General features: G+C 39.4%; 1 protein-coding gene and 1 non-coding gene across 2 annotated transcripts in view; one reads left to right on the forward strand and one right to left on the reverse strand.

Moving 5' to 3' along the window:
* The window catches only part of FBH1 (F-box DNA helicase 1), a 49,654-nt gene extending 22,506 nt beyond the window's left edge, over positions 1-27,148 (forward strand). The window contains exons 6-21 of the mRNA XM_090266464.1: positions 953-1,143; positions 4,456-4,548; positions 4,924-5,018; positions 7,895-8,063; positions 8,772-8,994; positions 9,588-9,675; positions 9,759-9,845; positions 10,548-10,684; positions 14,101-14,200; positions 14,295-14,416; positions 16,119-16,194; positions 16,813-17,010; positions 17,585-17,710; positions 19,221-19,327; positions 25,730-25,861; positions 26,647-27,148. Of these exons, the coding sequence (XP_090122590.1) occupies positions 953-1,143; positions 4,456-4,548; positions 4,924-5,018; positions 7,895-8,063; positions 8,772-8,994; positions 9,588-9,675; positions 9,759-9,845; positions 10,548-10,684; positions 14,101-14,200; positions 14,295-14,416; positions 16,119-16,194; positions 16,813-17,010; positions 17,585-17,710; positions 19,221-19,327; positions 25,730-25,861; positions 26,647-26,817 (2,115 nt within the window). The 3' untranslated portion in view covers positions 26,818-27,148. The remainder of the gene's footprint in view (positions 1-952; positions 1,144-4,455; positions 4,549-4,923; positions 5,019-7,894; positions 8,064-8,771; positions 8,995-9,587; positions 9,676-9,758; positions 9,846-10,547; positions 10,685-14,100; positions 14,201-14,294; positions 14,417-16,118; positions 16,195-16,812; positions 17,011-17,584; positions 17,711-19,220; positions 19,328-25,729; positions 25,862-26,646) is intronic.
* LOC150019523 (small nucleolar RNA SNORA62/SNORA6 family) lies at positions 2,602-2,745 on the reverse strand. Its single transcript, XR_016509460.1, has one exon. It is a non-coding gene; the product is annotated as a small nucleolar RNA SNORA62/SNORA6 family (small nucleolar RNA).
* Positions 27,149-27,681: the final 533 nt, after the last annotated feature.

Here is a 27,681-nt window from a genome sequence, read left to right on the forward strand (position 1 = left end):
TTTTCTCTACATCCTCACCAGCACTTGTTGTTTGTTGATTTGTTAATGATGGCCATTCTGACTGGTGTGAGGTGGTATCTCATTGTGGTTTTTATTTGCATCTCTCTGATGGCTAATGATATTGAGCATTCTTTCATATGCCTATGGACCCTCTGTATGTCCTCCTTGGAGAAGTGTCTATTCAGGTCTTTTGCCCATTTTTTAATTGGGTTGTTTGTCTTTCTGGTGTTGAGTTTTATGACTTCTTTATATGTTTTGGAGATTAAATTGGAATGCATTTTTAAACAGGAAGATTTGTAAAGTTTAGAATGATAAAGATGTATGTCCATTATTGACTATTTCCATGTTAGTAAATGTTTTCTTAAGAGATTACTAAGTGGAGCATACTGTGTTTGTAACAATAAATTTTCAATCATTTATTTTATATTTATTTGACTTAATATTTAATAATTATTAAATAATAATAAATAGTAAATTAATATCTGATGCCAGAGAATTGTCAATCTTGATTTCCCCCCCTTCAGACTGGCTGTTTTCTTTTGTATTGCTCACCTTTTGTGCCTCCTAGGCAGGCACCCATTTAATAGTGATCCTGTTGTGATTCATTGAGTACGTATGGACCTGAGAGCTCACCCCAAACTGGCGAGGAGGGGTGGGGAGATGAGAGCATCATCCCTCACAAGGTTCTATGTTAATTACTTTATAAATGTTATTTAATTACAGTAAGAACTTAAATCCAGAAGCAATTAGAAGACAGGAATCCAGGGCAAAAGAAAAGGTTCCCGTTGTTTCGCAAACATCATTTGGGAAGTTTGCAATCAGTTCAGGCAATCTGTAGATGACACCTGAGTTCCAAACTTAGGTTTCCTCACTGGTTGTCTGATGTGACATTTTTAAATTGTGACCTATGTTTTTGCATCTTTTCTTCCTTTCCCCGTCCATCTCCCTCCAGGGTATCAACGTGTGGGCTCTGATAGCAGCCATTGTTCTCCTCTCCGGCAGTGTGAATGACATCCAGCAGCTACTCTTCTGCCTCAGAAGACCTAGCTCCACTGTGACAATGCCAGACATCACTGAAACTTTGTACTGCATTGCTGTGCTTCTGTATGCCATGAGAGAGAAAGGAATTAACATCAGCAATCGGTAAGGTGGTGGGAGGGAAGGCGGAGACTCTGACAGTGGGAAGGTCCTAGACTTGTGATAAGTCCCAGCTCTGCCGCCTTAACACTGGGCAAGCCATAAAACTCACACTACCCAATTCTTTATCTGTAAAATGAAGGTGTTGTGAGACTTAAGTGTAGTGATATTGGTACCAGTGCCTGCAAATGTAAAGTGCTATGCAACTGTAAAAAGAATCACTGAGGCAGTTACGTACAAGGGTGTCAAAGGACCAAATGAGGTCTACTCACCAAAAGAAGCCTTCTTTATTCCTTTATGGCTACATTTTTCTAGAAAAACATTAGGATTTGGTTCCTCCATTTCTCACTTTTGGGGGGAATAGAATGTAAAAATTGTGGTTAAGTCTTGTCTGTTTATCATCTTAGAGTGAGAAAGGCTGTAGCTTGTGAATTTCAAATTCTGACTGACCATCATGGTTTCACTCACCAGCAGATATGCACAGGTCAGTTTAGAGAGGGTTGTGTACATTCAGCAAATTTTTGAGCACCTACTTACATGTCAGATAGGTTCCAGGCACTAGCAATGCCTCTCATGTGGACTGTGTTCTAGGGAGGGGAGGTAGATACTGCATAAATAAATAATTTAAACGAGAACATTTTAATGAGTGATTAGTGGTGCAAAGAAAAGCATAGGGTGATGGGCAAGGGAAATGAGGAGCACTACTTTAGTTTGGGTGAGAAAAAGCTTCTCTCAGTTGGTAACATCTAAATTGAAACCTGAATGTCAGGAGGAGCCAGCCACTTTAAGATTTGTGGGGAGAGCATTTTAGCAGAAGGAGTAGATAATTTAAGAGCCCAAAGATGGGAATGAATTTAGTATATACAAAGAACAGAAGAAGTCTGGTGACAAGAATGTAGTGAATAAGAGGGAGACTGGTATATGATTAGGAGAGGTCTACAGTGCCTAGATGAAGGAAGATGTAGGCCATGTGAGAAGTTAGAATGAAATCCAAGATTTGAAGTGCAACTACTGGAATGCCCTGACCCCTGTAGCAGATCCTGGAGAAGCAGACATTCCAGAGAGGGTTTCCAGATTTTCTGCTCTGGAATTAATGAGCCTTAGTAGGAACATTGCTGGAGGTACCAGGTGAGCTGAGGCCCAGTCATTCATGGTGAAGTTTAAGGATGGAACATTTATTCTCCAGAAAAGAGTAGTTGCTGTGTTTCTGAGATATATATCAATTCATTAGATATAGTTTATATTTCATCCCTCTCCATGGCATTGAGATGTGGGGCAAGGAGCTTTATGACATAATTAGGATGAGACAAATATTCAAATAATGAATAACGACTTTAAGTGCAAATATAAACCTACAAATCATCTGCATGTTTATATGGGCATTGATGAGGAATGGGAGATGTGATATGTTATGTTGATATGTTTTTTTCCTGCTTTACCTGGGAGATGATCTTTTTCTTTTCCACTTGTATCGAGGATTACTATCAAACTTGGGCCAGAGAGCCTCGCAGTGTTAGTGAAAAACTTGCCCCTCATGTAGCACACTACCTACACTTGTGAGTTCATCTGCCACCAGGGGCCTCAATTCCAAGCTCAACAATGTTCAGTCCTGAGAGATAATCTTAATGTGACCAGAGACTGAAATGTTGTATTATTAAAAGTATTTGTTGCATCAAAAAGATTGATGTGTGGAAATCATCTCTTCTCACTCTGGGAGTGGGGAGCAATGCCTAAATGGTACACAATTAGTGATAGAAGGTTATGAGTTTGGGTTCATGTGAACACCGAGAGGTTTGGGATGGCTTGTGATGGGACATGTTTAACCATGTCCAGTGCCTCTGTTGAGTGCACCACATCATCATTGATCTTTTGGTGGCTTTCAGGCTGTGTTGTTTTCTAGTTCTTTGTAATCTTATCTTTTTAAACAAAATTTGTTGGGGTGACATGGGTTAATAGGATCATATAGGTTTCAAGTGTACATTTCTATGACACACGATCTATATATTACATTGTGTGCCCACCATCCAAGTTAAATCATCTTCTGTCATCATATATTTGGTCCCCTAGACCCTTTACTATCCCCAACCCCCTTTCCTCTACTAACCACCATACCGTTGTCTGTCTGTCTGTATGAGTTTCCATTTTATATTCCACATATGAGTGAAACAATGGTTTCGTAGCTTTTTTATGACTGACTTAATTTCAAGGTCCATTCATGTTGTCGCAAATGGCAATATATCATCTTTTCTTGTGGCTGAGTAGCATTCCATTGTATTTATGCAACACATCTTCTTTATCCAGTCCTCTATTGAAGGACACTTTGGTTGTCTCCATGTCTTGGCCACCATGAATAATGCTGCATTGAGCATAGGGGTGCACATATCTTTGCAAATAAATGTTTTCAAGTTTTTTAGGTATATACCAAAAGAAGGGTTGCAGGGTCATAAGGGAACTCTATTCTTAATTTTTTGAGGAATTGTTGTACTGTTTTTCATAGTGGCTGTACCACTTTACATTTCTACCAGCAGTGAATGAGGGTTTCCTTCTCTCCACATCTTCTCCAACACTTGCTATTACTTGTACTGTTGATAATAGCCATGCTAACAGGTGTGAGGTGCTATCTCATTGTAGTTTGATTTGCATTTCCCTAAAAGCTGGTGAAGCTGCACATCTTTTTGTATATCCAATGGCTGTTTGTATGTCTTCTTGGGAGAAGTGTGTTCTGGTCCTCTGCCCATTTTTTAAATTGAAATGCTTGTTTGATATTGAGTTGTATGAGTTCTTCATATATTTTGGATGGTAGTCATGTCTTGTTACTCATATAGCACCTTTTCTTTGGGACTTTAAAAGAGAATGTTTGTTATGCTTCTAAACAAATAGTACCTCATGAGACTCAGGGAGCAGAACAGCAATGGAGGCTCATGAAGATAAGATGACGTTATGTTGCTGAACAAGAATCTCACCACTAGGAGCATAATTTACATTTTTTCAACTGGTTCCTACTGCTTTTGTGATTATTTGCCTCTTATGGTCACAGCTAAGGCCTTGTTCCCCAAAGGGAATGCCCTGGTCTCTCTCCTTTTGCTATTGCACCTGGAGCCAGGAGTCTTTCCCAGCACTGTGCTCTCTGAGAGGGCTTAGGTCAGCTCTGGGTTACTTGAATTCTCTTCTTTCCTTTTTTTCATAAAATGGTGGTAGGTTTCTTTCTTTTTTTTTTTTTTTGAGGAATAGTAAGGAGTCTAAATACATCTGAGAAAAAAATATGATACAGTTTGTGACTTAATTTGATAATTTCCAAATCTACTTTTTCCCTGGTAGGATTCACTACAACATTTTCTATTGCCTGTATATTCAGGAGAATTCCTGTACTCAGGCCACAGCAATTAAAGAGGAAACATCGGTTTGGCCAGGGTATGTATATAGATACATGTGTACATGTGTGTGTACGTGTGTGTGTGTATGTGTTGTCTTCCATTCTTGACACTTTCTCATACTTGAGGAGAGGTGTTTTAACAACTTTATTAAGGTGTAATTTGCATTACATAAAATTCACCATTTTAATTGTACAATTCAAAGACTTTTAGTAATTTTGCTAAGTGTGCAATCAATATCATAATCTAGTTTTAGGACATTTTTATCACCCTAAAGGGAGGAGTGTTTTTTTTTTTGTTTTTTGTTTTTGGTTAAATTTTGTTCATCTGATTTACGTGTTTGTTTGTAACAGTTCATCACTAGTCTTTTCAATTCCTTTGTATTTTTCTAATTTTTATTCTGTAATGATTATAGCAAGAAAACAGCCATCCAACTTACACATGAACAACAGCTGATTCTGAACCACAAAATGGAACCTCTCCAGGTGGTAAAAATTATGGCATTTGCAGGTAAGGGAATTCGCCAATACTGGAATAAAGAGGTTCATGACACTTGTGACTGCATTCCTCTTCCCTGTTAGCTTCCAGAGTACCTTTACCTTGATCTGTTATTGAACTACTGCAGTGAAATAATCTAAAAAGCAGTTGCCAAGTAAATCTTGCTTTTTCTTACCACTCCAGGGAGCATCCACACTGGAGATCCTGGTGAGATAAACAGTTCATAGGAGTTGGTTTGCAGAGTAGTTACCGAAGGGATTGGTCCACCCTGTCATTTATCATTGTATATGCTCAGTCACTGATTGCTTATGAACTGGGAGGTCATGTTAATGTCCTCTGAGAGAGTTTTAGTAGCTCTTGATTTCTGTTTGGAGAAGACTAGAAGGCCCTTCCACCATTTGGTTCTAACCTATATTCCTAAATATACTGTGTACTATTCTCCTGCTTCAGTCAGCTCATGTCCTTACAGTCTCCTAACGTATTTGACTATTATTTTGTCTGAAACTTTGCTCATACTATTTTCTCTATCTGGAATTGCTTCCCTCTTTTTTCTGCCTACATATCCTACTAAAAACAGCAACAACAGCCATTTCTTAAATGCCTGCCATGTGCCTGAGAGAAATTAAAATGACTTGCGCAGGCCCTGGCTGGTGTAGTTCAGTTTGTTGGGCATCATTTTGTAAACCAAAAGGTTGTGGACTTGATTCTTGGTCAGGGCACATGCCTGGATGCGGGTTCAGTCCTTGGTTGGGTGCCTGCCATGGGCTGCTAATCAATGTTTTTCTCTCACATCAACGTTTATCTCCCTCTCTTTCTCTCTCCCTTACCTTCTCTCTAAAATCGTTAAGCATGTCCTTGGGTGGGGATAAAAAAGTGACTTGCCTCAGGTTAAATAACACAGTAAAGTGAAAAAGAATATGTATTTGGAAACAAAAAATTCTCACCAGTGAAAGAAGAAAAATAGTATCTCTTTTCCAACCTTACAGGATTGTTTTGAATATGAATGACATAGTGTGGAAATAGTTATATAATGTGCATGTTGGCTATTCTTACTATAGTATATCATATACTGTATGAATTAAAATTCAAAGCTGTATTCAAAGTAGAATTCAAATTAGAATTCAAAGCTGGATTTGTTCCTCTCCAGAAACCTGCCCTTTTTCCTCTTCCTCTCCTTCCTTTTTCCTCCCCTTTCCTCTTATTCTTTAACCCCTGGCTGGTTTGGCTCAGTGGATTGAGCGTCGGCCTGCGAGCTAAGTGTCGCTGGTTCGATCTTCCAGTCAGGGCACATCAGAGAAGGAAAACTCTGACTCCAAAAAACCTCCACTGCCTTGCGGCATACCTCTTCAGGGGAAAGGCTAAGGGAGTAAACCCCGACAGAAAATCCGGAGCCGGAGTCCCTAAGGCGGTTTGACGTTGTAGTCAACACCGGCAACTCCTGCGGCGCACCTGAAGCCAAGCTGTATTGACTCCGTCTTTCCCTTGGACCCTTCAGCTGCGAAGAGAGGGGGGGTCTGCTGCATGGGCAACAGCAGACCCTCCATATCACCCTGCCCAGGCTCTGTAGCTTCAGCTTCACTGGAGAGGACACTCCAGCGTCATCGCAAGATGTCGATTTAACACGGGAGGAGACAGATACCGTGTCACTCCCGCGTCGGACTGCACAGCCATTCTCGGCGGTGCAGATAGACTCTTAAGAAGCTACACCATCGTCTCTCGAGACAGACGGCTGCCGACCTCTTATTCTTTGCCTTGCTGTGTTAACTCCCATTATTTCTCTTTTTTCTTTTCCTTTTTAACAATATTTTATATATTATTATTAGATAGAGAGAAAGGGAGAAAGAGAGGGAAAGAAATATCAGTATGTGGTTGCCTTCCATGTGCCCCCAACTGGGGACCTGGCCCGCAACCCAGGCATGTGCCCCGACTGGGAACTGAACTGGTGACCCTCTGGTTCAGCACTCAGTCCACTGAACCACACCAGCCAGGGACATTTCTGGTTTTTCTTGATGAAGACTTCTTTAGTCATTTGAGTCCTAGATGATCTCTGAACTCTTACCTAAAGTAATTATTCATATTAACTATTTGGTACCTGATTATATAGTAAAAATAGCCAACATGCACATTTTAAAATACTTCCACACTATGTCATTCATATTCAAAACTTGGTAAGATTGGAAAAGAGGTACTATTTTCTTCTTTGGTGAGAATTTTTTGTTTCCAGATTCATATTCTTTTTCATTTTATTATGTTATCATTATATTCTCATTTTGTTCTAATTGTTTCAACTGTGTTGGTATTTTATTTTTAACTAGATTATAATGTAAGGACATTGCTTTATGTCTTTTAATATACTCCCAGTACTTAGCATACAGCTGAACATGTAGTAGGTGCTCAATAAATTTTTTTAAATGAATGGTTGGATGAATGGTGGAGAGGTAGTGCAGACACAGTTCAGAATGAATCTCATTTGCATGCTCTTGTCATCAGAGCATTAATGAGCCCTAAGTCATCTGTAGCTACCATTTATTGAGTTCTTCTGCTAGTTATCTTGATGATTATCTTTATCCTGCCTGACTCTACAAGATCAGTGTTACCCACTCATGGCTGAGAAGCCAACTGAAGTTCATTGAGGCCAAGTGGCTTGCCCTGTGCTACTCAACTAAAACCTGACAGAACCATGATCCCAGCATAGGTTAATCTGGCTTAGAATCTGCTATTTTTTTTTCTCACTATACCATTGTTCATTTTTATCATTATTGAAAAATTTGTCATTGTCTGCTCTCAAGCAGAAGGTAGGATAAGTATGAATAAGACCTGATAAAGGCATCCTTTGGAACAGTTTTTTCTGGTCAGAGGGTCACTTTCTTTCCTCTTGGCTTCTCCAGGCACCGGAAAGACCTCTACCCTGGTCAAGTATGCTGAGAAGTGGTCTGGGAGCAGGTTTCTTTATGTGACATTCAACAAGAGCATAGCAAAGCAGGCCGAGCAAGTCTTCCCCAGCAATGTTACCTGCAAAACATTTCATTCCATGGCCTATGGACACGTTGGGCGGAAGTGAGCATTACGTTGCTACCATAGTTGTTATGTCTAATTATTGTTTTTCATTTTACAATCCACATGATCACATGGACTTACACCACAATAACACTAAGAAAATTTAACCCTTTTATCTCTATTAATAGGCAGGAAATAATATAGATAGGTTTAGTGATTTGCATTTTTACCCAATAAAAATACATTGTTTACAAATAATATCTCAGGGGGGAGCCAATCTCATTTCTTTAGAACTGAAGCATAGAAAGTAAAAAAGACTTTTCTAGAGTTCAGGATATCAGCAATCTGATTGGTCACTTCTAGGCTTTCCTTAGAATGGGGCCAGAGGGAGAAGACTAAGCTGAGGTGCACTTGGCCCAGCTCTCCTGAGGCCTCTGAACCAGCATTCCCTTGGACGTGAAGGCTGCAAGAAACTTTGAGTGTCTGCCTGCCATTGGGGGCCTCTTGGAGTCTGGTGCACACCTTGGAGTGGTAGATTCTGCCATAAGCCACTTCACTTCATCTTCTGGGTTATTATATATGAATTTCTGAAAACCTAATGTGAAGCCATTTCAAATACATGGACCTGGCTCAACTTCTCTGGCTTCCTTTTTTTCCTCATCTATTTGTGACACTGAGAGTGAGAGAGAAGGGGATTAGGGGTGGCAGGGGTGCATTTTACTGGCATCAGTAAGACCAAATATTGTTCATTTGGGATATGTATTACAGGTACCAATCAAAGAAGAAATTGAATCTCTTCAAGTTAACACCCTTTGTGGTCAATTCTGTCCTTGCTGAAGGGAAAGGTGGATTCATAAGGGCCAAGCTAGTGTGTAAGACTTTGGAAAACTTCTTTGCCTCGGCTGACGAAGAGCTGACTATTGATCATGTGCCTATTTGGTGTAAGGACAACCAAGGACAAAGAGTCATGGTTGAACAGAGTGAAAAACTGGTGAGTATTTAAATATCTTTAACATTAGGGATATGGGGGTAAATGGAAAGAGTTGACATGATACAGTGTTATATTTGTCTTTCATTTCTTCACAACTGCTGGCAGGAAATAAGGGTGGAGGGATGAGACTGTAGGCCAGTTGTGAGTTGTAAAGCATTTTCTGTGAAGAACACATGGACAACTCACTCAATTCTCACACTGGTCCTCCCATTCAGCACATGAGGCACCTCCAGGGTTTATAAGAGCTTTTCTTTGGGGCTGCTGAACAAATCTAAAGACTGGGAATCTCTTTTCTAATTTTTAACAAGTTTTTACAATCAGTTGCCATTCTTTTTATGAATTAATTGTTAGTCATAAATCTAGAGAAATAATCCAGCCTTTTCTGGTCATCAGATTTTGTGCTGTCTGAGCAATGTTCTGTCACTGGGCTGTTGTAGAGCTGGAGGAAGTTAGGGAAGTGACTGCCACTCACCAAGCTATGATGGTGCCTTTATTCTGACCTCTGCTTTGTATGTGGAAACAAAAAGTGTGATTTCAGGGTGCTGTCTTTTCTAGGGTCTTAAACTAGGAGTTACCACTTACTTGTTTTCTAGAACAGTGTTCTTGAAGCAAGCCGCCTTTGGGATAACATGCAGAAGCTGGGGGAATGCAAAGAAGAGGCTTACCAAATGACTCATGATGGTATGCAAGTTCCCAGATCTCAATATCTGTTAACTGTAACTGCTTTAGTTATGAGTTCTGACTCTTGCTACTCCCTTTTTTAGGTTACTTGAAACTTTGGCAGCTGAGCAAGCCTTTGCTTGCCTCTTTTGATGCTATCTTTGTGGATGAGGCCCAGGACTGTACCCCAGGTGATAAACTATGCAGGGCATCAGTAGTCTCAAATATATAGAAACAACATCATGATTATACAAGATAACATATATGTGAAATGAGTTGGTTATTCTTATTTGTCCTAAAGAAGAGGAACATATGATATTTAGTCACTCAGAAATCCCTTATTTTTTGACTTTGGATTTCAACAGTTGTCTTTCCCCTGACCCAAAGCAGATTAATTTTCCTCAAATTTTTTGCTTCAGGTTATTCTTAAAATGTTGACTAATCATAGGTCATCAGAGGATAGGGACGTAGACTCATGATAAGTGGGAAAAGATTGTCAATTTAGAGTGAATAATTTGTGTTGTATATTTTTCAAGTGGCTAATAGAAAATAGTGTGACTTTGTAGGTCATTTGGGGACCTTAGTTATAATATTAGGGAGAAAAGACAATTTACCTTTTTTTATATTTAACTGTCTGGTTTCTTATACACAATAATTTGTCTAGGACTAAAAATAATCTACACTCCTATGATTAGAAACTGTTTCCTTTGTTATTATATCATTTCTTTGGCTTAAGTGTGCCTATACTGCAGGAAAAGACAACTCTGTTGTTCAGTGTGCCTTGGCTTAGTTTCATGAAAGCATTTTCATCCTTTCTGTCAGAAATATGGTTTCTTTCTGTCATGTGGGTTGGCGTTCTTTTAGATTGTTACTTTCCCTCTTATTGGTTCCAGCAATCATGAATATAGTTCTGTCTCAGCCATGTGGAAAGATCTTTGTAGGGGACCCACACCAGCAGATCTATACCTTCCGCGGTGCAGTCAACGCTCTGTTTACAGTCCCTCACACTCATGTCTTCTATCTCACACAGGTAAGTGCTCTCTTTGCTTCCAAGTCCCCAGAAGTACATAAGTAAGCATTGTGGTTCTCCACCCTTGTTTTTCAGTGGTTACTATGTGCTAGGACCTATGCAGGGTTTTGTGTCAGGTTCACAGTATGTAGCCAGTCTTTGCTTCTGAGCAGTGTTTCTCTGGTTCTCAGGGGATCTACAAAGTCAAAACAGTTTCATAATAGTAATTTACCTTTTTCACTGTGTTGACATTTGAACCGATGATGCAAAGCAGTGGTAGGAAAAACTGCATGTGCCTTGCCATGAACCAAGGCCTTGGCACCCAGTGGTACCAGCAGTCACTGTATTCTTTACTGCCATGCACTCATACAGTTTGAAACAAACAACAGCAACAAAAACAAAAACAGTTTACTTAATAATGTACTTGATATAGCAAAAATGATTAGTTTTATTTACTGTTCTCTCGTAAAGATGTCTCTAATGTGATTGAGTAGTGAGCTACATTGGCAGCTTTTTTTCTTGTAGTAACATTTGTCATTGAAAGAACAGCTGACAACCCAACTTCTGGTTATTCAGATTTGGGTTTTTTACATTTTCAAAAAAATGAATGAAATGAGCTGTGACTCAAGGAAAACAACTGACAAGTGTTTGTTGCCAAAGATAAAATCTTTGCTTTCAAGTGAAATTGAAATTTGGGAAACTTATGTCTGCTACTGTGAGCATGACAACTCATGGTGTCCTTGATTTTCCAAAAAGTTATTAAACTTTCCTCCCCTTTCTATATGCATGTGTGTAAGGCTGAATTTTCTTCATGTTTTCCAATTAAAACAACACATCACCACAGATAGATGCAGACAGAACTGAGAATCCAGCTATCTTCTGTTCAGCTGGGCATTAAAGAGATTTGGAAAATATATTTTAAAAATTATGTTCTTTGTGTTATTATGCAATGGGCTTCTTATTGTCTTTTTATTATTTATTTTTTATTGCTTGATTTGTGAGAGAGAGAGATGCAGACTGGTTATTCCACCCATTTACTCATTCATTGGCTGCTTCTTGTATGAGCCCTGACCAGGGCTATTATTGTTATTTTTAAATGAATCCAAGTTTCTAATGATTACTCTAGTTAGATACAACTCACATAAATAAAAGCTCCTTTAGAGTATCAGCAATTTTTAAAAGTATGGAGAGTACTGAGATCAAGAGGCACAAGAACCACTGCTTTCAAGGAACTCTCTTCTAGTTAGAGGATATGAGATGTGCCAACTATTCAGGTATAATTTCAATTGCTTTGTTCTTTGATAGAATGTTCTGTAGCCTATTCTGTGACTTTATTCTTTTGAGTTCCTGTTGTATTCTACAGTGATTTAGAGTAACATCAACTCAGAGTAACTTTTTTAAATAGACTGTTTTTAGTTTCAGATTTACAGAAAAATTGAGAAAATAGTACAGAAATTTCCCATATACTGTGCATTCAGTTTTCCCTATTATTAGCATGTTAGTGTAGTACATTTGCCACAATTAATGAACTAGTATTGACAGATTATTATAAAACCCTTAGCTTATTCAGATTTCCTTAGTTTTTACCTAATGTCCTTTTTTTATGCCAGGGTCTTCTGAGGGTTACCACATTATATGTAGTTATCATGTCTTTTTAGCCTTCTGTTGGCTGTGACAGTTTCTCAGGCTTTCTTTGTTTTTGAAGACTGACAGTTTTGAAGAGTACTGCTCAGGTGTTTTGTAAGTTGCCTATATTAAAATTTATCTGATGTTTTTCTTACTATCTTATGGGGAAGATCTCTCAAAACAAAAATTGTCATCATCACAATATTGAGGGCACATACTATCATTTTCATCACATAATAATGAGGGAATATTATTTAAGACTGTTGATGTTGACCTTGATCATCTAGTGGAGGTGGTGTTTGTCAGATTCCTCCACTGTGAAGTTAATCTCCCTGCCTCCTGTCTTTCCATACTATAATGCATTGGAAGGAAGTCATTATACTTAGCCCTCACTCAAGGAATAAGTGTTGGGGTATCTATATAAATTATTTGTAATTCTGCAAGGGAGATTTATGCCTTCTCTACCATTTATTTATTCAATCATTTATTTATATCAGTATGGACTCACAGACATTTATTTTATGATTTAGATTATAGTTCACTCAGAAAAGTTTTATAGTAATGAAGTACTATGTGTTGAAAGTCTCATTTTCCTTAGACTGTATTATTGTTGTTCACCAAAGCACATACTACTTTATTACCTTAAGTTAGGCATGTATGGAAAAGACAACGAATATCATGAGTTTGGGGAAGAATGATGTCTTTCCAGCTGCAGTGGCCAAGGAATTACAGTGTGAATCAGAATTTTGAGGGGTAGGTAATTGTTTTGCCATGCATCAAGGCAGGGAGAGTGCAGGAATGCTCAGGAATGATGATTATATAATACTGGTGGTTGGTTGTGTAGCGCAGTGGTTTTTAGATTAATGTAGAGAGAATTTCAAAGGCAAGGAGAGAAACCCTCCCTAACCTTCCTTAATCTTTCATATAATTTATACTTGTAAGATTTGATTTGGAAACAAGGGTAGATTTGCTTAGAAACAGTTGCTATTGGTTTTGGGAATAAAGGGAAATAGGTTGTTCAGTCTGTGCTGAATCTTGAAAATATATTCATTACCTTTTCCTCATGTATTGCTCTTCCTTTTTTAGCAATGACATGGCTTGAGGACAGTGTGTAGGAAAGACTGATCTGACAGCCCTAGCCAGTGTGACTCAGTTGGTTGGGCATCTTCCCATAAACGAAAAGGACACGGGTTCGATTCTAGATCAGGGCACAGGCCTGGGTTATAGATTAGGTCCCTGGTCAGGGTGCATGAGAGAGGCAACCGAGTGATGTTTCTCTCTCACAACCATGTTTCTCTCTCACTCTTTCCCCCTCCCATCCCCTCTTTCTAACCAATAAGTATGTTCTCGGGTGAGGATTAAAAAAAAAAAAAGGTTGATCCAACAGAGGTGTAGAGAGGTGTTTGGCAGTGGGAGGAGACTGGAGGGGAAAAGACCAAGTAGGTGAGGCATGAAGTTTGTGTCTCTGAGCTGACCTGACAGCAGTGGTTAGAAAAATAGTATAGAAGATATGGTGGATAAATTGTCAAGATTTGGATTTGGGGACAAGAGGTAAAGAAAAATAGGTAACTCTAAGGTTTCAAGATAGAAAATGCTATTCTGAAAACTTAGAAATAAAGTCAGTGATTCTATGTCAAGCTCTTACTCAGTACAGGGGGGTTTAATGGTAGGGAATTTCCAAATACGCTTTCCAGGTAAGGTGAATCAGGAATGATCAGTTTGGCAAGGCTGGGACTTGGCAGTGATAGGAATATGCTAACGTACTTCAGAGAGAGGTTTTTAACTCCTTTTGTTTTGCTGTTTTCCAACAGAGTTTTAGATTTGGTGTGGAAATAGCTTATGTGGGAGCTACTATCTTGGATGTCTGCAAGAGAGTAAGGAAAAAGACTCTGGTTGGAGGAAACCATCAGAGTAAGTCTTTCATTTACTCTTCTTTTATTTGTTACAAAAATTAGTTTTCCTCTTTATTTGAATTTGCCATAGAGTTTGTGCTCTCTCCCAAAAGGTGGCATTAGAGGTGATACAAAGGGACAGGTGGCCCTGCTGTCCCGGACCAATGCCAACGTGTTTGATGAGGCTGTACGGGTGACCGATGGAGAAGTACCTGCAAGGATACATTTGATTGGGGTAAGAGTAAATTTCTCTTGACTGCCTCATGCACAGAAACATTGCAGACAAACATAGCCAATGAAAACATTTAATTTAATTGGGATTATTATGTAAGCAAGCATTTGGGTTTTTGACAATTTTCACCATCTGTGCTGTGACTGAAGTCTTTCTCCCTGAACATTCTGGTTATGCTAGCCAAACATTCCTGTAAAGTCAGGTCCAGCAAGAACTTTGAGGATCTTTTCTCCTAGTCTTTAAAAAATAAAAGCCCTTCTCACCTTTGTCTCTGCAATGAGGCGACTGGCTATCTGTGAGTGTTCTGGTGTGTGTTGTCCTTTAGTGTAAGAACCAGTGAGGCAACAGCACAGCTCGGACAGGCTAGTGGGCACTGGAGGAAAGAGTGTGTATACCTGGTTCTAGTTCGGGTTCTGTCACTAACCGTGTGGCTTGCGGCAAGTCACAATTTCTGTGTGCCTCATTCTCTCCATCTCTAAGATAAAAATAATGCCTTTCCGTTACCTGTTTCACGGGGAAATTAGGGTTCAGTGATGTGTATGGCACTTTTGACTTCAAAGCAAAGTTTTATGACTAAAAGACATTCATTCATTTATGAAAATATCTTTTCTCTGTGTAGGCACTCAATAAATGTATTGAGTGAATTATAATCAAAAGATGTTCTGACTTTTTATTTATAAAGATTATATAACCAAGTTATAGGAAAAAATTCAGCCTTAATCTCAGTATTCCATATAATTCTCATTTTTGCCAATTATTTGTCATTGTTCTTCTAGATGTATATTTTTACGTAATTATAATTATAGGGTACATTAAAAATATGCTGTTTTAAATCAACACATATTTTCTTTTATGTTGCTACTATAATGATTACAATAGTTCATGTAGTGGTTATAGCATAATTTAGCCATTTTTGTTATTTTAAGAAAATAGTACATACTTGGGAAATATCATCCATGCTGGGCATGATATAAAGTAAGTTGCTCTCTTCCCTTCTCTGTATCTACTCATCACCCATAGCGTGTATCATTACACATGATCACATCTGATTTCCAATTATGTATACTGTCTTATTTTAGTCTCTGTTTTATGCTAATGTGTTATGTGTCCCTTCTCAAAATGACAATAAAGCATTTGACGTGTGTTTTTTCTGTACTGGAACCTGGAGCCATGCACCAGCCAGTGCTTAGTACATGCTTCCAGGTAAAATTGGGTTGAACTGTGATATAGTCAGACCTGCTCCTTCAGGAGCTAATAACCTTTTAAAATACAATCATCTGGACCTGTAGACATTCTGTAGTTCTTTTCTCAAAAGAAACAATGGTAAGTATCCATATTTTATTCTTTGTATTTAGATATCATTTTATTCTTCATTGCAACCTTTTATATTCTTGGAAGGTAAATGATTTAAATTGCCCTTTTTTGACAAGAAAAAGTGCAGCTAGTTTCTTACCTTTTTTAAACATAGGACGAGTTTGAGGTAGCAGCTGAATTTCTAGGCTGCATTATAGCCTAGTGCTTTCATGCCTGCTCAAGTTTCCTGCTTACTATCCTTATGCTTTGGGTGCAATTTGAGATTTGTTTCCAAGAAACCATCTAATTTCAAAATCACATCTCTACATTTGGTTTACTTGTGTTTTGTTAAGTCAACAACAAAACGAAAAACAACAAAAACCTCAAAAATCCCACCAAAAAACTTTTTCAGGGGATTAAATCATTTGGATTGGACAGAATCATTGATATTTGGATCCTTCTTCAGCCAGAGGAAGAACGGAAGAAACGTGAGTACCTTCCTGGCCATGGTGCAATGGACGGAAGCACACCGGTGACAAGGGATGGGAGAAGGATGGGCCTATTCTGAGTCAGAGTTCTTGAATTCTGGAGAAGTGTGGAGCTAGTGTTGCTCTTTTCCCATCAAGACTGGGATGCCTAAGGCTTCCTGTTTTCAGAGGTGCTGATAGCTTTTTCCAGATGCTTCTCTCAGGACTCTAAATTTCTTTCTATTGTTGGCCCCTTAGGCTATCTTCCCTCATCATCTTTTCTGTCTGCCTGGGCAACTTTACACATTGAAACTTCTGCATGTGCCCCAAATGATCATTGCTAACATTTCTATTACTTTTCATTACCGTGCTATTTCAAATCCCTGTGAAGTAGGTAAGGATCTCAAGGGTAGGGCTCTTGATCCTATCCTCAGTTTGAAGACGGAGAGGCTAAAGCACAGGTCATTTCACTGACTTGCCCAGGAACACACAGTAGGTTAGTGATGTAGTCAGGACTAGAACCTGGATTTCCCAACCTTAAGACCATTCACTTATGCTGTTGGTTAGGAATGTGTAGCTGCTGCCACCTTATGTCAGTATAGCCTGTATCACATTAACCTGTGTCTGTATTTTCCTTAGGAAACCTCATTATTAAAGACAGGTTTATTAGAAGATGGGTGCACAAAGAAGGCTTTAGTGGCTTCAAGAGGTATGTGACCACAGCCGAGGATAAGGAGCTTGAAGCAAAGATTGCTGTTGTTGAAAAGTATAATATCAGGATTCCAGAACTGGTGGGAAGGATAGAAAAATGCCACATAGAAGACTTGGACTTTGCAGGTAAGGAAAAATTAGTTCTTCACTTCTCACCAAGAGAAGGAACAGATGGTCTTCTGATGATTCTTGCCTGTATGAATATCATGTGTGATCAAGGGTGGCTTTGTTGCATTCCTGGCATTGCCTAAGAGAAGGGAGCAGAGCTGCCATTCTTCCTTAGGGGCCCTTTGCTTCAGGCTGGTAGAATGGGACTTTCTGGTCCCAACTCTGCTGCTGTGTGTCTTTGGGCAAACCATCCACTCCTCCTCCAGGCCTCTGTCCCTTCATGTGTCAAGCACAGGAGGTGGTCTAGTCACTGAGCTCTGGAATGTGGTTCTCAGATGCAGTAACTGACCTACAACGACTATTCTCCTTTTCTCCTTATCTTTTTTTTTTCTTTTCTCTTTTTCACTCTTTCTTTTTCTTTTTTTCTGACTGTATTTTCTTTCCTCTTTCCTGCTTTTCCCACAAAGCTGCACACAGGTGGGAAAATAAAGTTAGTTTTAAGGTTACAGTAGGAAGAGTACATTTTTTCCCCTTCTCTTGTTTCTTCTCCTGTCTAGCCCCCATCTAACGCTATGCTGTGTTTTCATTCCAGAGTACATTTTGGGTACTGTGCACAAAGCCAAAGGCTTGGAGTTTGATACCGTTCATGTTTTGGATGATTTTGTGAAAGTGCCTTGTGCCAGGCATAACCTTGCACAGCTGCCCCACTTCAGAGTTGGTAAGACAGGTTGCATGCACTGAGGAGCCTCTTTAAGAATTGACTAGGGATGCTTCCTTGGGATGCCTTGCTTTTTGTTGGATGGTGTGGCCTCTTGGAAGGATTCTTCTAGAAGAAAAAAAAGCATCTCCTGGTCTTAAATTTTTTATTCATATACTATATTTTTTAGAAGCTATACTTCCAGAGCCCACCTCCCTTGGTGCTGCTTCTAGGCTAGTTATGTTTATAGTGTCCTTATTTAGACTGCATCAACTCTTCAACTTCGGATTTTTACCATCAGACTCATAAAAGCTTTAAAGCGTACAGCTTACCTGTTCACCAGGTGTTTTTTTCTTTAATTAACTCTCTTTTGTATTAAAGAGGCCAGAAAATCATAAAAGGTGAAATAGTAAGCACTCCATTATTTGTCTGCTTTTGTATAAATTTATACTAAAGACTAGTTGTTAAACTGTAAGCATCAGTGCTATTGCTTTAGTTTTAACTCTTAGCATAAAATCATTTGAAGTTTTCCTACAAACGAACAAATAAAAGCTCTCTGTTAACTGTGAATTCAAAATCTGGGGCATAACATACATTGGCAGGCTAAAATAGAAATACTAAGACTCCTAATGTCTGATGAATATATACATAAAATGAGAGCAAGACATGGTATTGAATATAAATTAAAGTGGAGTGGAGAAAAATGGCCATAGAGAGTTATCACTTGCTTTATATTGGGGGAGAGAAGTTTGTTTAATATACTACTACCCTTTTTGCCCTCTGGTGGTTATTCCACATTTACATGTATGTATTTTGGGGAACAGCTTTTTGAGACATGATTCACAACCATACAATCCATTGATTTAAAGTACACGATTTAATGGCTTTAGTGTATTCATAGATCAACTGTTCTTTATTGAGTTTTTACCATTGTGCTAGGTGTTATAAATGAGAGAACTGAGGCGTAAGGTAGGCAGTAATGACTTGTAATTTGTTTTTCTCCTCTGGTTGTCCTGTGACACCGTAAGACATTTCCTCATTGGCCCAAGTAAGAGGGAGAGTGTCAGGAAAAGGATAGAACTTGGGTTTTAGAGACTTGGGTTAAACTCCTGGACCCTTGATTAGCTACGGCTTATTTGTTCAAGTGCCTTGCCCTCCGTAAGCCTCAGTTTCTCCATCAGTCCCACAGGGTCATAGTGAGTGAAACTGGGAGAATGGACAGGAAATATGCACTGGAACACATCACAGGTGTTGAATAACCAGTGAACCAGTTCCTAGGATTTACCAGTAGTAGTACTAACTAAAACTCACTGCTTTGTGCCACTAGTCTGTTAGGTTTTTGTTTATTTTTGGAGTTGGTGTTTGTAGGAAAATTTTGTATATCTTGCCAGCAAATTTGGGGTGGTGTCTTTTTTTCCTGGGGGCGGGGGGGTGTGCTGGGTGAGTGGTACTTAACATTTAGATGAGAACATAAATTTTTGTGCGCAGGCTTCTGAGTTGATATATTTTCTCCCCTTCACTTTATCTTTAGAGTCATTTTCTGAGGATGAATGGAATTTACTGTATGTTGCAGTAACTCGTGCCAAGAAGCGGCTCATCATGACCAAATCATTGGAGAACATTTTGACTTTGGCTGGGGTAAGAGAAACCGATAGCACAAGTTAGTTTACAACATTGGGATTTTATTGGGTTTGAATTAGGGATTAACCTATCCTGAGATAGAAGAGAAGGGCTTCTCTTTCTTGAGTGCACAGAGGCCAATTGTTAGTGCAGGAAGCGTCCTAACTAAATAAACAAAAACGTGGGTTCCTTTCTAAATTCTTTCTTAATTAAGTTTTAAAAGTTCTTTTAGCCCTGGCTTGGGGGCTCAGTTGGTTGGAGCATCGTCCTGTATACTAAAGGGTTGCGGGTTTGATCCCCAGTCAGGCACATACCTAGGTTGTGGGTTTGATCCCCAGTTGGGGGGTGCATATGGTAGGCAACCAGTCAATGTTTCTCTTTCACATAGATGTTTCCTTCCCCCTCCCCCTGCCTTCCTATTTCTCTAAAAATCAGTAAACATATCCTTGAGTAAGGATTTTTTTTTTAAATTCTTTTAAAAAGTACCAACTATGTTCATGTGTTTTTAAATTTCTCCCTTACTCAATTCATGCTCAACATTCTTAGGGAAAAAAAAAACAGCAAGAATGATTTCTGCATTTGAACTTCTTCCCCTCACTCCCTAGTTCCTCTTGAACTGGCAACTGCTGCTGCCACCAATAGACTTCTCTGAAAAGCACGTGTTCTCGCCAGGGGAGAATGTGTATTCAGACACCTGGCCTCTTGTCTCCAGCTGAGATGCAGAAAAGTATTGGCACTCACTCTTTACCCCTACACACTGACCTTCTCCACCACTCTCATTTTCACCTCCTTTCTGCCTTTCACTGGCTAGAGTATAAGCCATTGAGTCTTTTCAACCCTGTTGGGAATTAGAACAGAAATTTGAGCTAACAGTTACTATTTAGTCCATCTTTTCCTGAACCCCTAGACACTTAAGCCTGAAACCTAAAACTTAAATATAGAGGTTGTTATAAATACTCTTTCTTCCTTAGCTAGTTCCAAAATTATATAAGATTTTGTATAGCAGGATGATTTAGTCCAAGTGCCATACTGCATATTTTGTCAAGGAGGTGAGACTTTGTGGACCTGTAGAATCTAAGCATTGCTGCCATGGCTTTGAACCTCTGGATGAGGTAGATAGAGGTGTGGGACAGTAATCATTTTTTAATAAATGGTGTTCACAGTCTCAGATTTGTTAAGTGGTGGTAAAACAGAACCCTGATACTCAGAATTGAATATTTATTGAGTGCTTCATATATGCCAAGCACATTTCTATGCTCTAGAGTTATAATGGTGGGCAAGGGAAATTCCTGCTCTCACAGAGCCCACATTATAGGAGAAAAGACAGACCGGAGACAAGTAAACAAATAATATTTCTCTTTACATTTTGAGGAAGAGAATATCAGCTTAAAGGGGAGAAACTTTGCAGGTAAATACTCTTTATGATCAGTCAGAACAGCAAAAGCTTCTTGCCTAAGACCAATTACCTTGCATTTTTATTGAGCTTTATTCTTTCAAGCCTCCTTCTCATTTTTTTCCAAGCCTCTCTTGAGTCAGGCGTATTTGGCCATAAGAATGTTTCTGCAATTTGAAATCAGCTGCATGTTTTCCCAAGCAGTGTTGCTTCGCCTGCCTCACCCTGTATGACGTCTTGCCTTGTGTGGCAGCTCGCGTGGCAGAGCTTGGACTGAAGACCTTTTCCTTGAGTGCATCCTCAGTGGCACCTGGGTCACCACTGGAGACGACTTAGAGCAGAGCTCTGTAAAGATCCAGACAGTAAATATGCTAGGCCATGGTATCTCTGTTGCATCTACTCAGCCCTTTTGTTGTTGTAAGAGAGCAGCCACAGGAATGCATTAATAAACCAGTGTGGCTGCATCCCAATAAAACTTTATTTACAACAGGTGCTGATCTGGTTGTAGTTTGCTGACCCCTGGTTTAGAGATAAGTATGGCTTTCCCTAATTTTAGGGAGTAGAATAGAATAATAATTATTACATACAAGTAATCTCTACCTATCACATGACTTTTTCTATAAACTTTGATCTTGAGTTTACCTGCAGTATGGTTTTCTAATAGAAATAGTGTTACATTAGTGGTTAGATCTATAACAAAACCAAATTGTGATGTTGGTAACTTTTAATGAAGGTATTGTAGAGCAGTAATATCACTTCACAACATAGGTTAAATCTAATTTTTCTTTTATTTGAGGCATTTAAAAGTTGAGAAAATGATATATTAAATTACCATATACAAATCATCCTGGTATATATTTGGAGTACACATCTCTAATAAAATATGGGCCATTTTTTTCATAGCCAAAGTGCCATTATCATCTTATAAAATTTATAATAATTCCATGTGGCCTCTACTGCCCCATCCATAATCACACTTTTATGATAATCTCAAAAATGCTTTTTTACAGTTGGTTTGTTCAAATCAGTATCCAAACATTTGGTTGTTAGGTTTCTTAAGTATCTTATATAGAGTGGTCAAGACCCCCTTCCTCCTTCTTATGCTTCTGGATTTTTGCAGAAACTGAGTCATTTTTCCAAGATAATGTTTCACATTCTAGATTTACTTCCTTGTGTGGTTGTATAACTTATTCTACCACTGCCTACCCTGGATTTCCTATAACTGGATGTTGGCCATAGAGGCTTAATTAGATTCAGGCTTAACTTTACTGGCAGGAATCCTTTATTTGGGGGGTCACACAGGGGCTTTGCTTTGTATTGCCTCACATCAGAAGGCAGTGATGTCAGATTAGCTCCCTTTTAGTGATGCTGAGATTGTTCAACTTTTTAGTAGACAGAGGTAGGAAATCCATATTTTTAAAAAGAAAGAAAAGTCAAGAGTTCATACTGATAATTTCAACTTTCTGTTTAAACCTTTTATGGTTAATTATAACACAGATCTAGAAAACAGATGTGCACTTTATAGTTCTGATGACTGAATGCTCACCCAGGTCAGGAGATTGGACTTGCCAGCTGTCCCAGGTGCCTTCCAGGTGGCCCCTCACGTGGCCCCTCACAGTCAGCAGCCCCCACCCCACCTCGTGAGAGTCACTGCCATCTTAGCTTTTCCCACGAGGACTGTTTTTTACTTTTCCTCATAGTATCTTACCAAGTGTACACCACCACCAATATGAATAATAAAAACATTTTGGCACACATGTCTTCATCCTTTCATTACCGTAAGGCTGTCCCTTGTCTGCATTGTCAGAGCCTGAAGCCATTTACATTTATAACTCTTATCAGTTATAGTCTACAATCCAATTCTGATGAGCATTAAGGTATTTTTACTTGAAGCTTTTCTCTTACACTGAAAATCTTGGTTCCAAGCAGTATTTGTTAATTGCTTATTTACACTAGTCTGTATATAAAATTTTTAAAATAATACCAATATTACTGCATACTGAATGGAATTTAAGATTTCCTAACAGTTCCATTTCTCCATATTCCACTAAGAATGTATATGAGAATATCATATTCTTTTCTTAAATATTTTTTTAATTTATTTTTAGAGAGAGGGGAAGGAGGGAGAGAAACATCAATGTGTGAAACATTAACTGGTTGCCCCTTACATGCCCCCAGCTGGGGACCTGGTCCACAACCCAGGCATGTGTCCTGGTGGGGAATTGAATCAATGACCTTTTGGTTCACAGGCAGGCACTCAATCCACTGAGCCACACCAGCCAGGGCAGAATATCATATTCTGAAAGCAAGTGAAATAAGTTCTTTTCCTCTGTAGTTTGAGTATCAATTCAGTTACAGTTAGATATACATTGTTTGTTTATAATCCCTATAGGAATTGCTTGGCTTCTTTTTGACTTAATTATCTTTTTTCGAATGAGTAGGACATTGATGTTTTTAACACCACAGTTTTGTAACATATCAGAGAAGTCTCATTCCACCCCTGTCCCCTTCAGACTTTCCCTCTATCATTAATAGCTTATTTTTAAATTAGTTTTTGATGTATCCTTTGGTATTTTTTACAAAGTTGTATATATTTTTATATCCTACTTTTTCCCCAAAGGTATCATTCTATTTATAATGTTCTGTACTTCACTGTGTCACTGAGAAATATGCATGGAAATCATTGTCAGTTCATGAAGCTCTTTCTCATTCCTTCTTATAGCCGAGTAGTATTCACTGTGTTGACATATCATGATTTTCGCAGTTTCTCACTGACGGATACTGGGTTCTTTCCAATATTTTGCTTTAATAATAATGCCACAGTGCATAGTCATTTTCTATTCTTGCCAGTGCATTTTGAGGGATACACTTCTAGAATCTAAATTTCTGGGCAAAAGAAAAATAGATATGTGATTTTTCTAGATATTGCCAAATACTTCACAGATTGTATACCTAGAGTCCTACCAGTTTATGCGTAAGAGTCAAAAGGCTTTTTAAAGCTAATTGGAAGCTTATCAGTTGATTACTGCATACATTGTTTGTGGAAAATGAGTTTTCTTTACAAAGAAATAAGAAAAATAAGGGGGAAGAAATACTTCCCCCTTACTGAGACTGGGTTGGGAAACATCTGTTGGCCCACAAGGGTCTCTAAGGAAGCCTGGATATATGGCCCATTTGTGTGAACAGATGTTTATAAGTTTGAGAGACCTTGTGTGAAGTATGGGTACTTATGCTTTTTCTTTATGATAGCTTATGAATCAATTTGGGGGCATGCTATTTCAGAAGTAGCTAAGTTCACCTTCAGCTCAGAGAGGAAGGCTATTGGGAATCTCAAAGGCTTTGAGGGAGAGGAGGTTTAATAATTTAGATAATATGAAAGCACATTGTGAACAGTAGAGTCGTGCATGCTGAGGGTTTAAAACAAAAGTGAGCCGTTGTTTCCCACTTCGTAGAGTGATGAACCACTTGGTCTCCCCTGTAACCAGGAGTAGGGCAGGCAGCCTACTTTTTCTCTGACTCTCTTAGAAAATCTAGCCAATCACCAGGAACCTTTTTGTTCCTTTGCTTATTTCAGGTTTTGAGGAAGGAAAGGGAATCACTGCATTATTGAATTTGAAGTGACATGGAGTTATGCTACTTGCTCAGGGACAGCTTCTTAGCCTCCCAGAATCTTAAATTAGGAATCCAGATCTCACAGGCATGTCCCTAGAACAGTGCCTAGCATATGGTTGGTGTTTGTCGAATGGATGAAAGCAGCGTCCTCTCACTCTTAGAATGGACATGGCCCAATTCCACAGGCCTCAGATCAGACTGCCCCAGCTCATATCCCAGTTCTTCCAGCTGGACACTGTGTGACTTTGGGCCAGCTGCTTATTGCTCTGTACTTCTGTGTCCTAATCTGTCAAACTGGCATAGCAGCACTGACTGCACCTCTGAGGAGGGAGATGAAGGGCCACATGGAACTGGTGAAATAACTGCTTTACAATCAGTTGAGGAAAGCAGAGGGGACACTCAAAGGCAGTTAGTTTTCTTCGAAACTCTGAACCCTAAGAGTGAGGTATCAAGGGGAGAACTGGCATTTGCAGCGGAGCCGTGTGGTCATGGCATGCATGTGCTCATTTATTCAGCAGTAATTTTGAGCACTTTCTATGTGACAGAAGTGCTGTTGAGTCAATTTACCTTTGTATCCAGAGATTATAGGCGAGATGGAGAGACAGAGAGATGCTCTGTTGCTTGGTGATTACGAGCACAGGCTCTGGACTTGGGCATACCCGGGTTTGAGCCTCACACCTGCTGTAGTCTAGCTCTGTGATCTTTTGCACAAGTGACTTAATTTCTCAGTTCTCATGCCTTCATGTATGCAGTGGGGATGAGGACAGTATCACCCCCAGGAAATCATTGGTGAAGATTTTATGTACAGTGCTTTATAAGCAAAGGACCTAACTGCTAGTAGGGAAGCAAGGCATTTGAAAACAAAACAGCCTGGCATGATTAAGGAGGGAAGTGTAGGTGGTGGCATCATAGGCCTTTGGATTCCTGAAGGCCAGGGGTTCCAGTGAAGCTTTCCCCCCTGTGATAATGTTTACAATAGCTGGCAGTAGTCCATCTGCCCATATATTACACGATTTGATGTATGCCCTTCACAGTTCTTTGAGTGATGGTTGCTTCCCAACAGTTACTGGTCTTCATACCTGTAAAAGTATGAGATACCCAAGATGTCACTAAAGGATGTGGGTGGCTTAATTCGTTGATTTACCTATTTATTCAGTTGACAAATATTAATTTATAGAGCCCTGTTATGTGCCGAACACTGTAGTTAGTACTGGGTGGTTTTGGTAACAAAATTAGTGAGATGCTTTGTGATCTCATGGAACTTACAGTCTAGGGGAGAAGCCATTAGGCAGCTTTAGATCTAGCAGCAAGATTTTGGGAGCTGGAGTGTTTTCAGCTCCTTAGCTATTAGAGTTTCCAGGTAGAATGTGGCATAGATGTTGCTATTATTCTCTTTCTCACTTTTTTCTTTCCAGGAGTACTTCTTGCAAGCAGAGCTGACAAGTAATGTTTTAAAAACAGGAGTGGTTCGCTGCTGTGTGGGGCAGTGCAGCAACACCATTCCAGTGGATACTGTGCTCACGATGAAGAAGCTCCCCATCACTTATGTATGTGCTCTTGGCTGCAGCTCTGGCTTTCTGTAGAATTTAATCTCATCATTTGTGTTTTATTGCATGTGAGCTATGTGCTTTCTGGGCTGTGGGTGAGGGAGATAAAAGAAATTTATGTAATCCTTCTTAGGACCTTTTCATATATAAGGCACAAGAGATGCCAGATCTACCTCTGTATCAGAGATGATGATAACATAATTAGTGTGGGTAGCATAGGCCGAGAGGTTGGGTTGTGACCAACACTCTGAGGAGAACTACTTACCTAGAAGGCCAGGTTAACTTGTTTTTGACTCTTCATCCCTTTCCTTAATAATTCCATTTTCTGCTGTAAGGGAATTTGAAAGAGTTGAGCCTACCCTAGATGACCATGTAGTGGGAAGTACAGTGGTACCTCGGTACTCGTCGTTAATTCGTTCCAGAACTCGTGACTAGTGCTGAAACCGATGCATACTGAGCAAGCGCCTAGTGATGAAGCATTTTCTCTTGTGGGGCAGTGTTGTGACTCATCCAAGTTCTAGCAAGTGAGATGAGTCTCAAGTAAGCACCGAGTGTTGAAACATTTTTTTCTCATCAAAATACAACAAGTACAGGAATGGACGAGTTCTGAAGCTGATGAGTACCAAGGTATGACTGTATTACTTAAGAGGTTTGCACAAGTCTGAAAATATCGTAATCATAATACATAGTTCCTTGGCAGTGTGACAGCAGTTCAGCACTTCCTGGTGGAAAATCCTTGTGTTTTGATTGTTCCTTTGCCCTCTTCTTCTTATCCCTCACTACAGAGCAACAGAAAGGAAAACAAGGGTGGCTACCTCTGCCACTCCTGTGCAGAACAGCGCATTGGGCCTTTGACCTTCTTGACTGCCTTCCCTGAGCAGGTGCACTCAATGGACCGCACCATCGAGAACATAGTGCTGCCCAGACATGAGGCTCTGCTTTTCCTTGTCTTCTGAAAGCCAAGAGGAGCATTCTCCATGGTACAGATTGCCTTGTGTGAACTTCAGTTACTTGAAGAAAGCCACTGGGGTAGGGTTCTCATTCACCTGAGACTCTGAATTCACTCACAGAGCATTTTTGAGGAAGATGAAGCCAACCAGAGTTGGACCTGCCATTTCTCCATTCCTTATAGGTCACCAGTTTCCACTGCCCCTCCTCCATGCACACAGGCTGGGGATGTGAGGGATGTTCTTTTGATAAAAAACAAAAAAACAAAAAAACTCACAACATTTTATGTATTTAAACTTTTATTACAAGATTTCAATTAAACGAACATTATAGAACTGATACCTGCTTTCAGCCCTGCTGTTTTGAACTTTCTCCAGCTTTCTCTTTTTCCCACTTACTGTTTTTAACAGCTCAGTCACTATTCACATGACACACCAAGCGGAATATGAGACTTAGTATCCAGTGTGATAATAGGTGCTTCAAAAGTGAGATTTTCTTGCTGGGGAGACCCATACTTGTATAAGATATAGTGGGTGCTTTCGTCATCACGGGGCTCACAGTCCAAACAAGGAGGCAACATCATATAGAAAAAGACAAGCACAAAGTGACAATAGCTAGGCTTCTTGTGTTTCCCACAAGTAGAACTGAAGATCAGAAATGCTTGAGAATCGCTTCTCGGCCTTTTGGCTAAGATCAAGTGTAGAAATGCTTGAGAAGGAATGAGTGAAAGGGGTCAAAGGTAAAAAGATAAAAAATAAATACGTACATACATAAATACAAGCATTACTGAGCAACACCAGGAAATGCCTTACTATTTAGTGATTTGTAAACAAAAGAGAAAAAAAATACTTGAGAGGAAAGTGGAGTTGGCC

This window comes from Furipterus horrens, unplaced genomic scaffold (assembly GCF_987537825.1).
Source record: "Furipterus horrens unplaced genomic scaffold, mFurHor1.1.pri manual_scaffold_2, whole genome shotgun sequence".
NCBI classification, from domain to species: Eukaryota; Metazoa; Chordata; class Mammalia; order Chiroptera; family Furipteridae; genus Furipterus; species Furipterus horrens.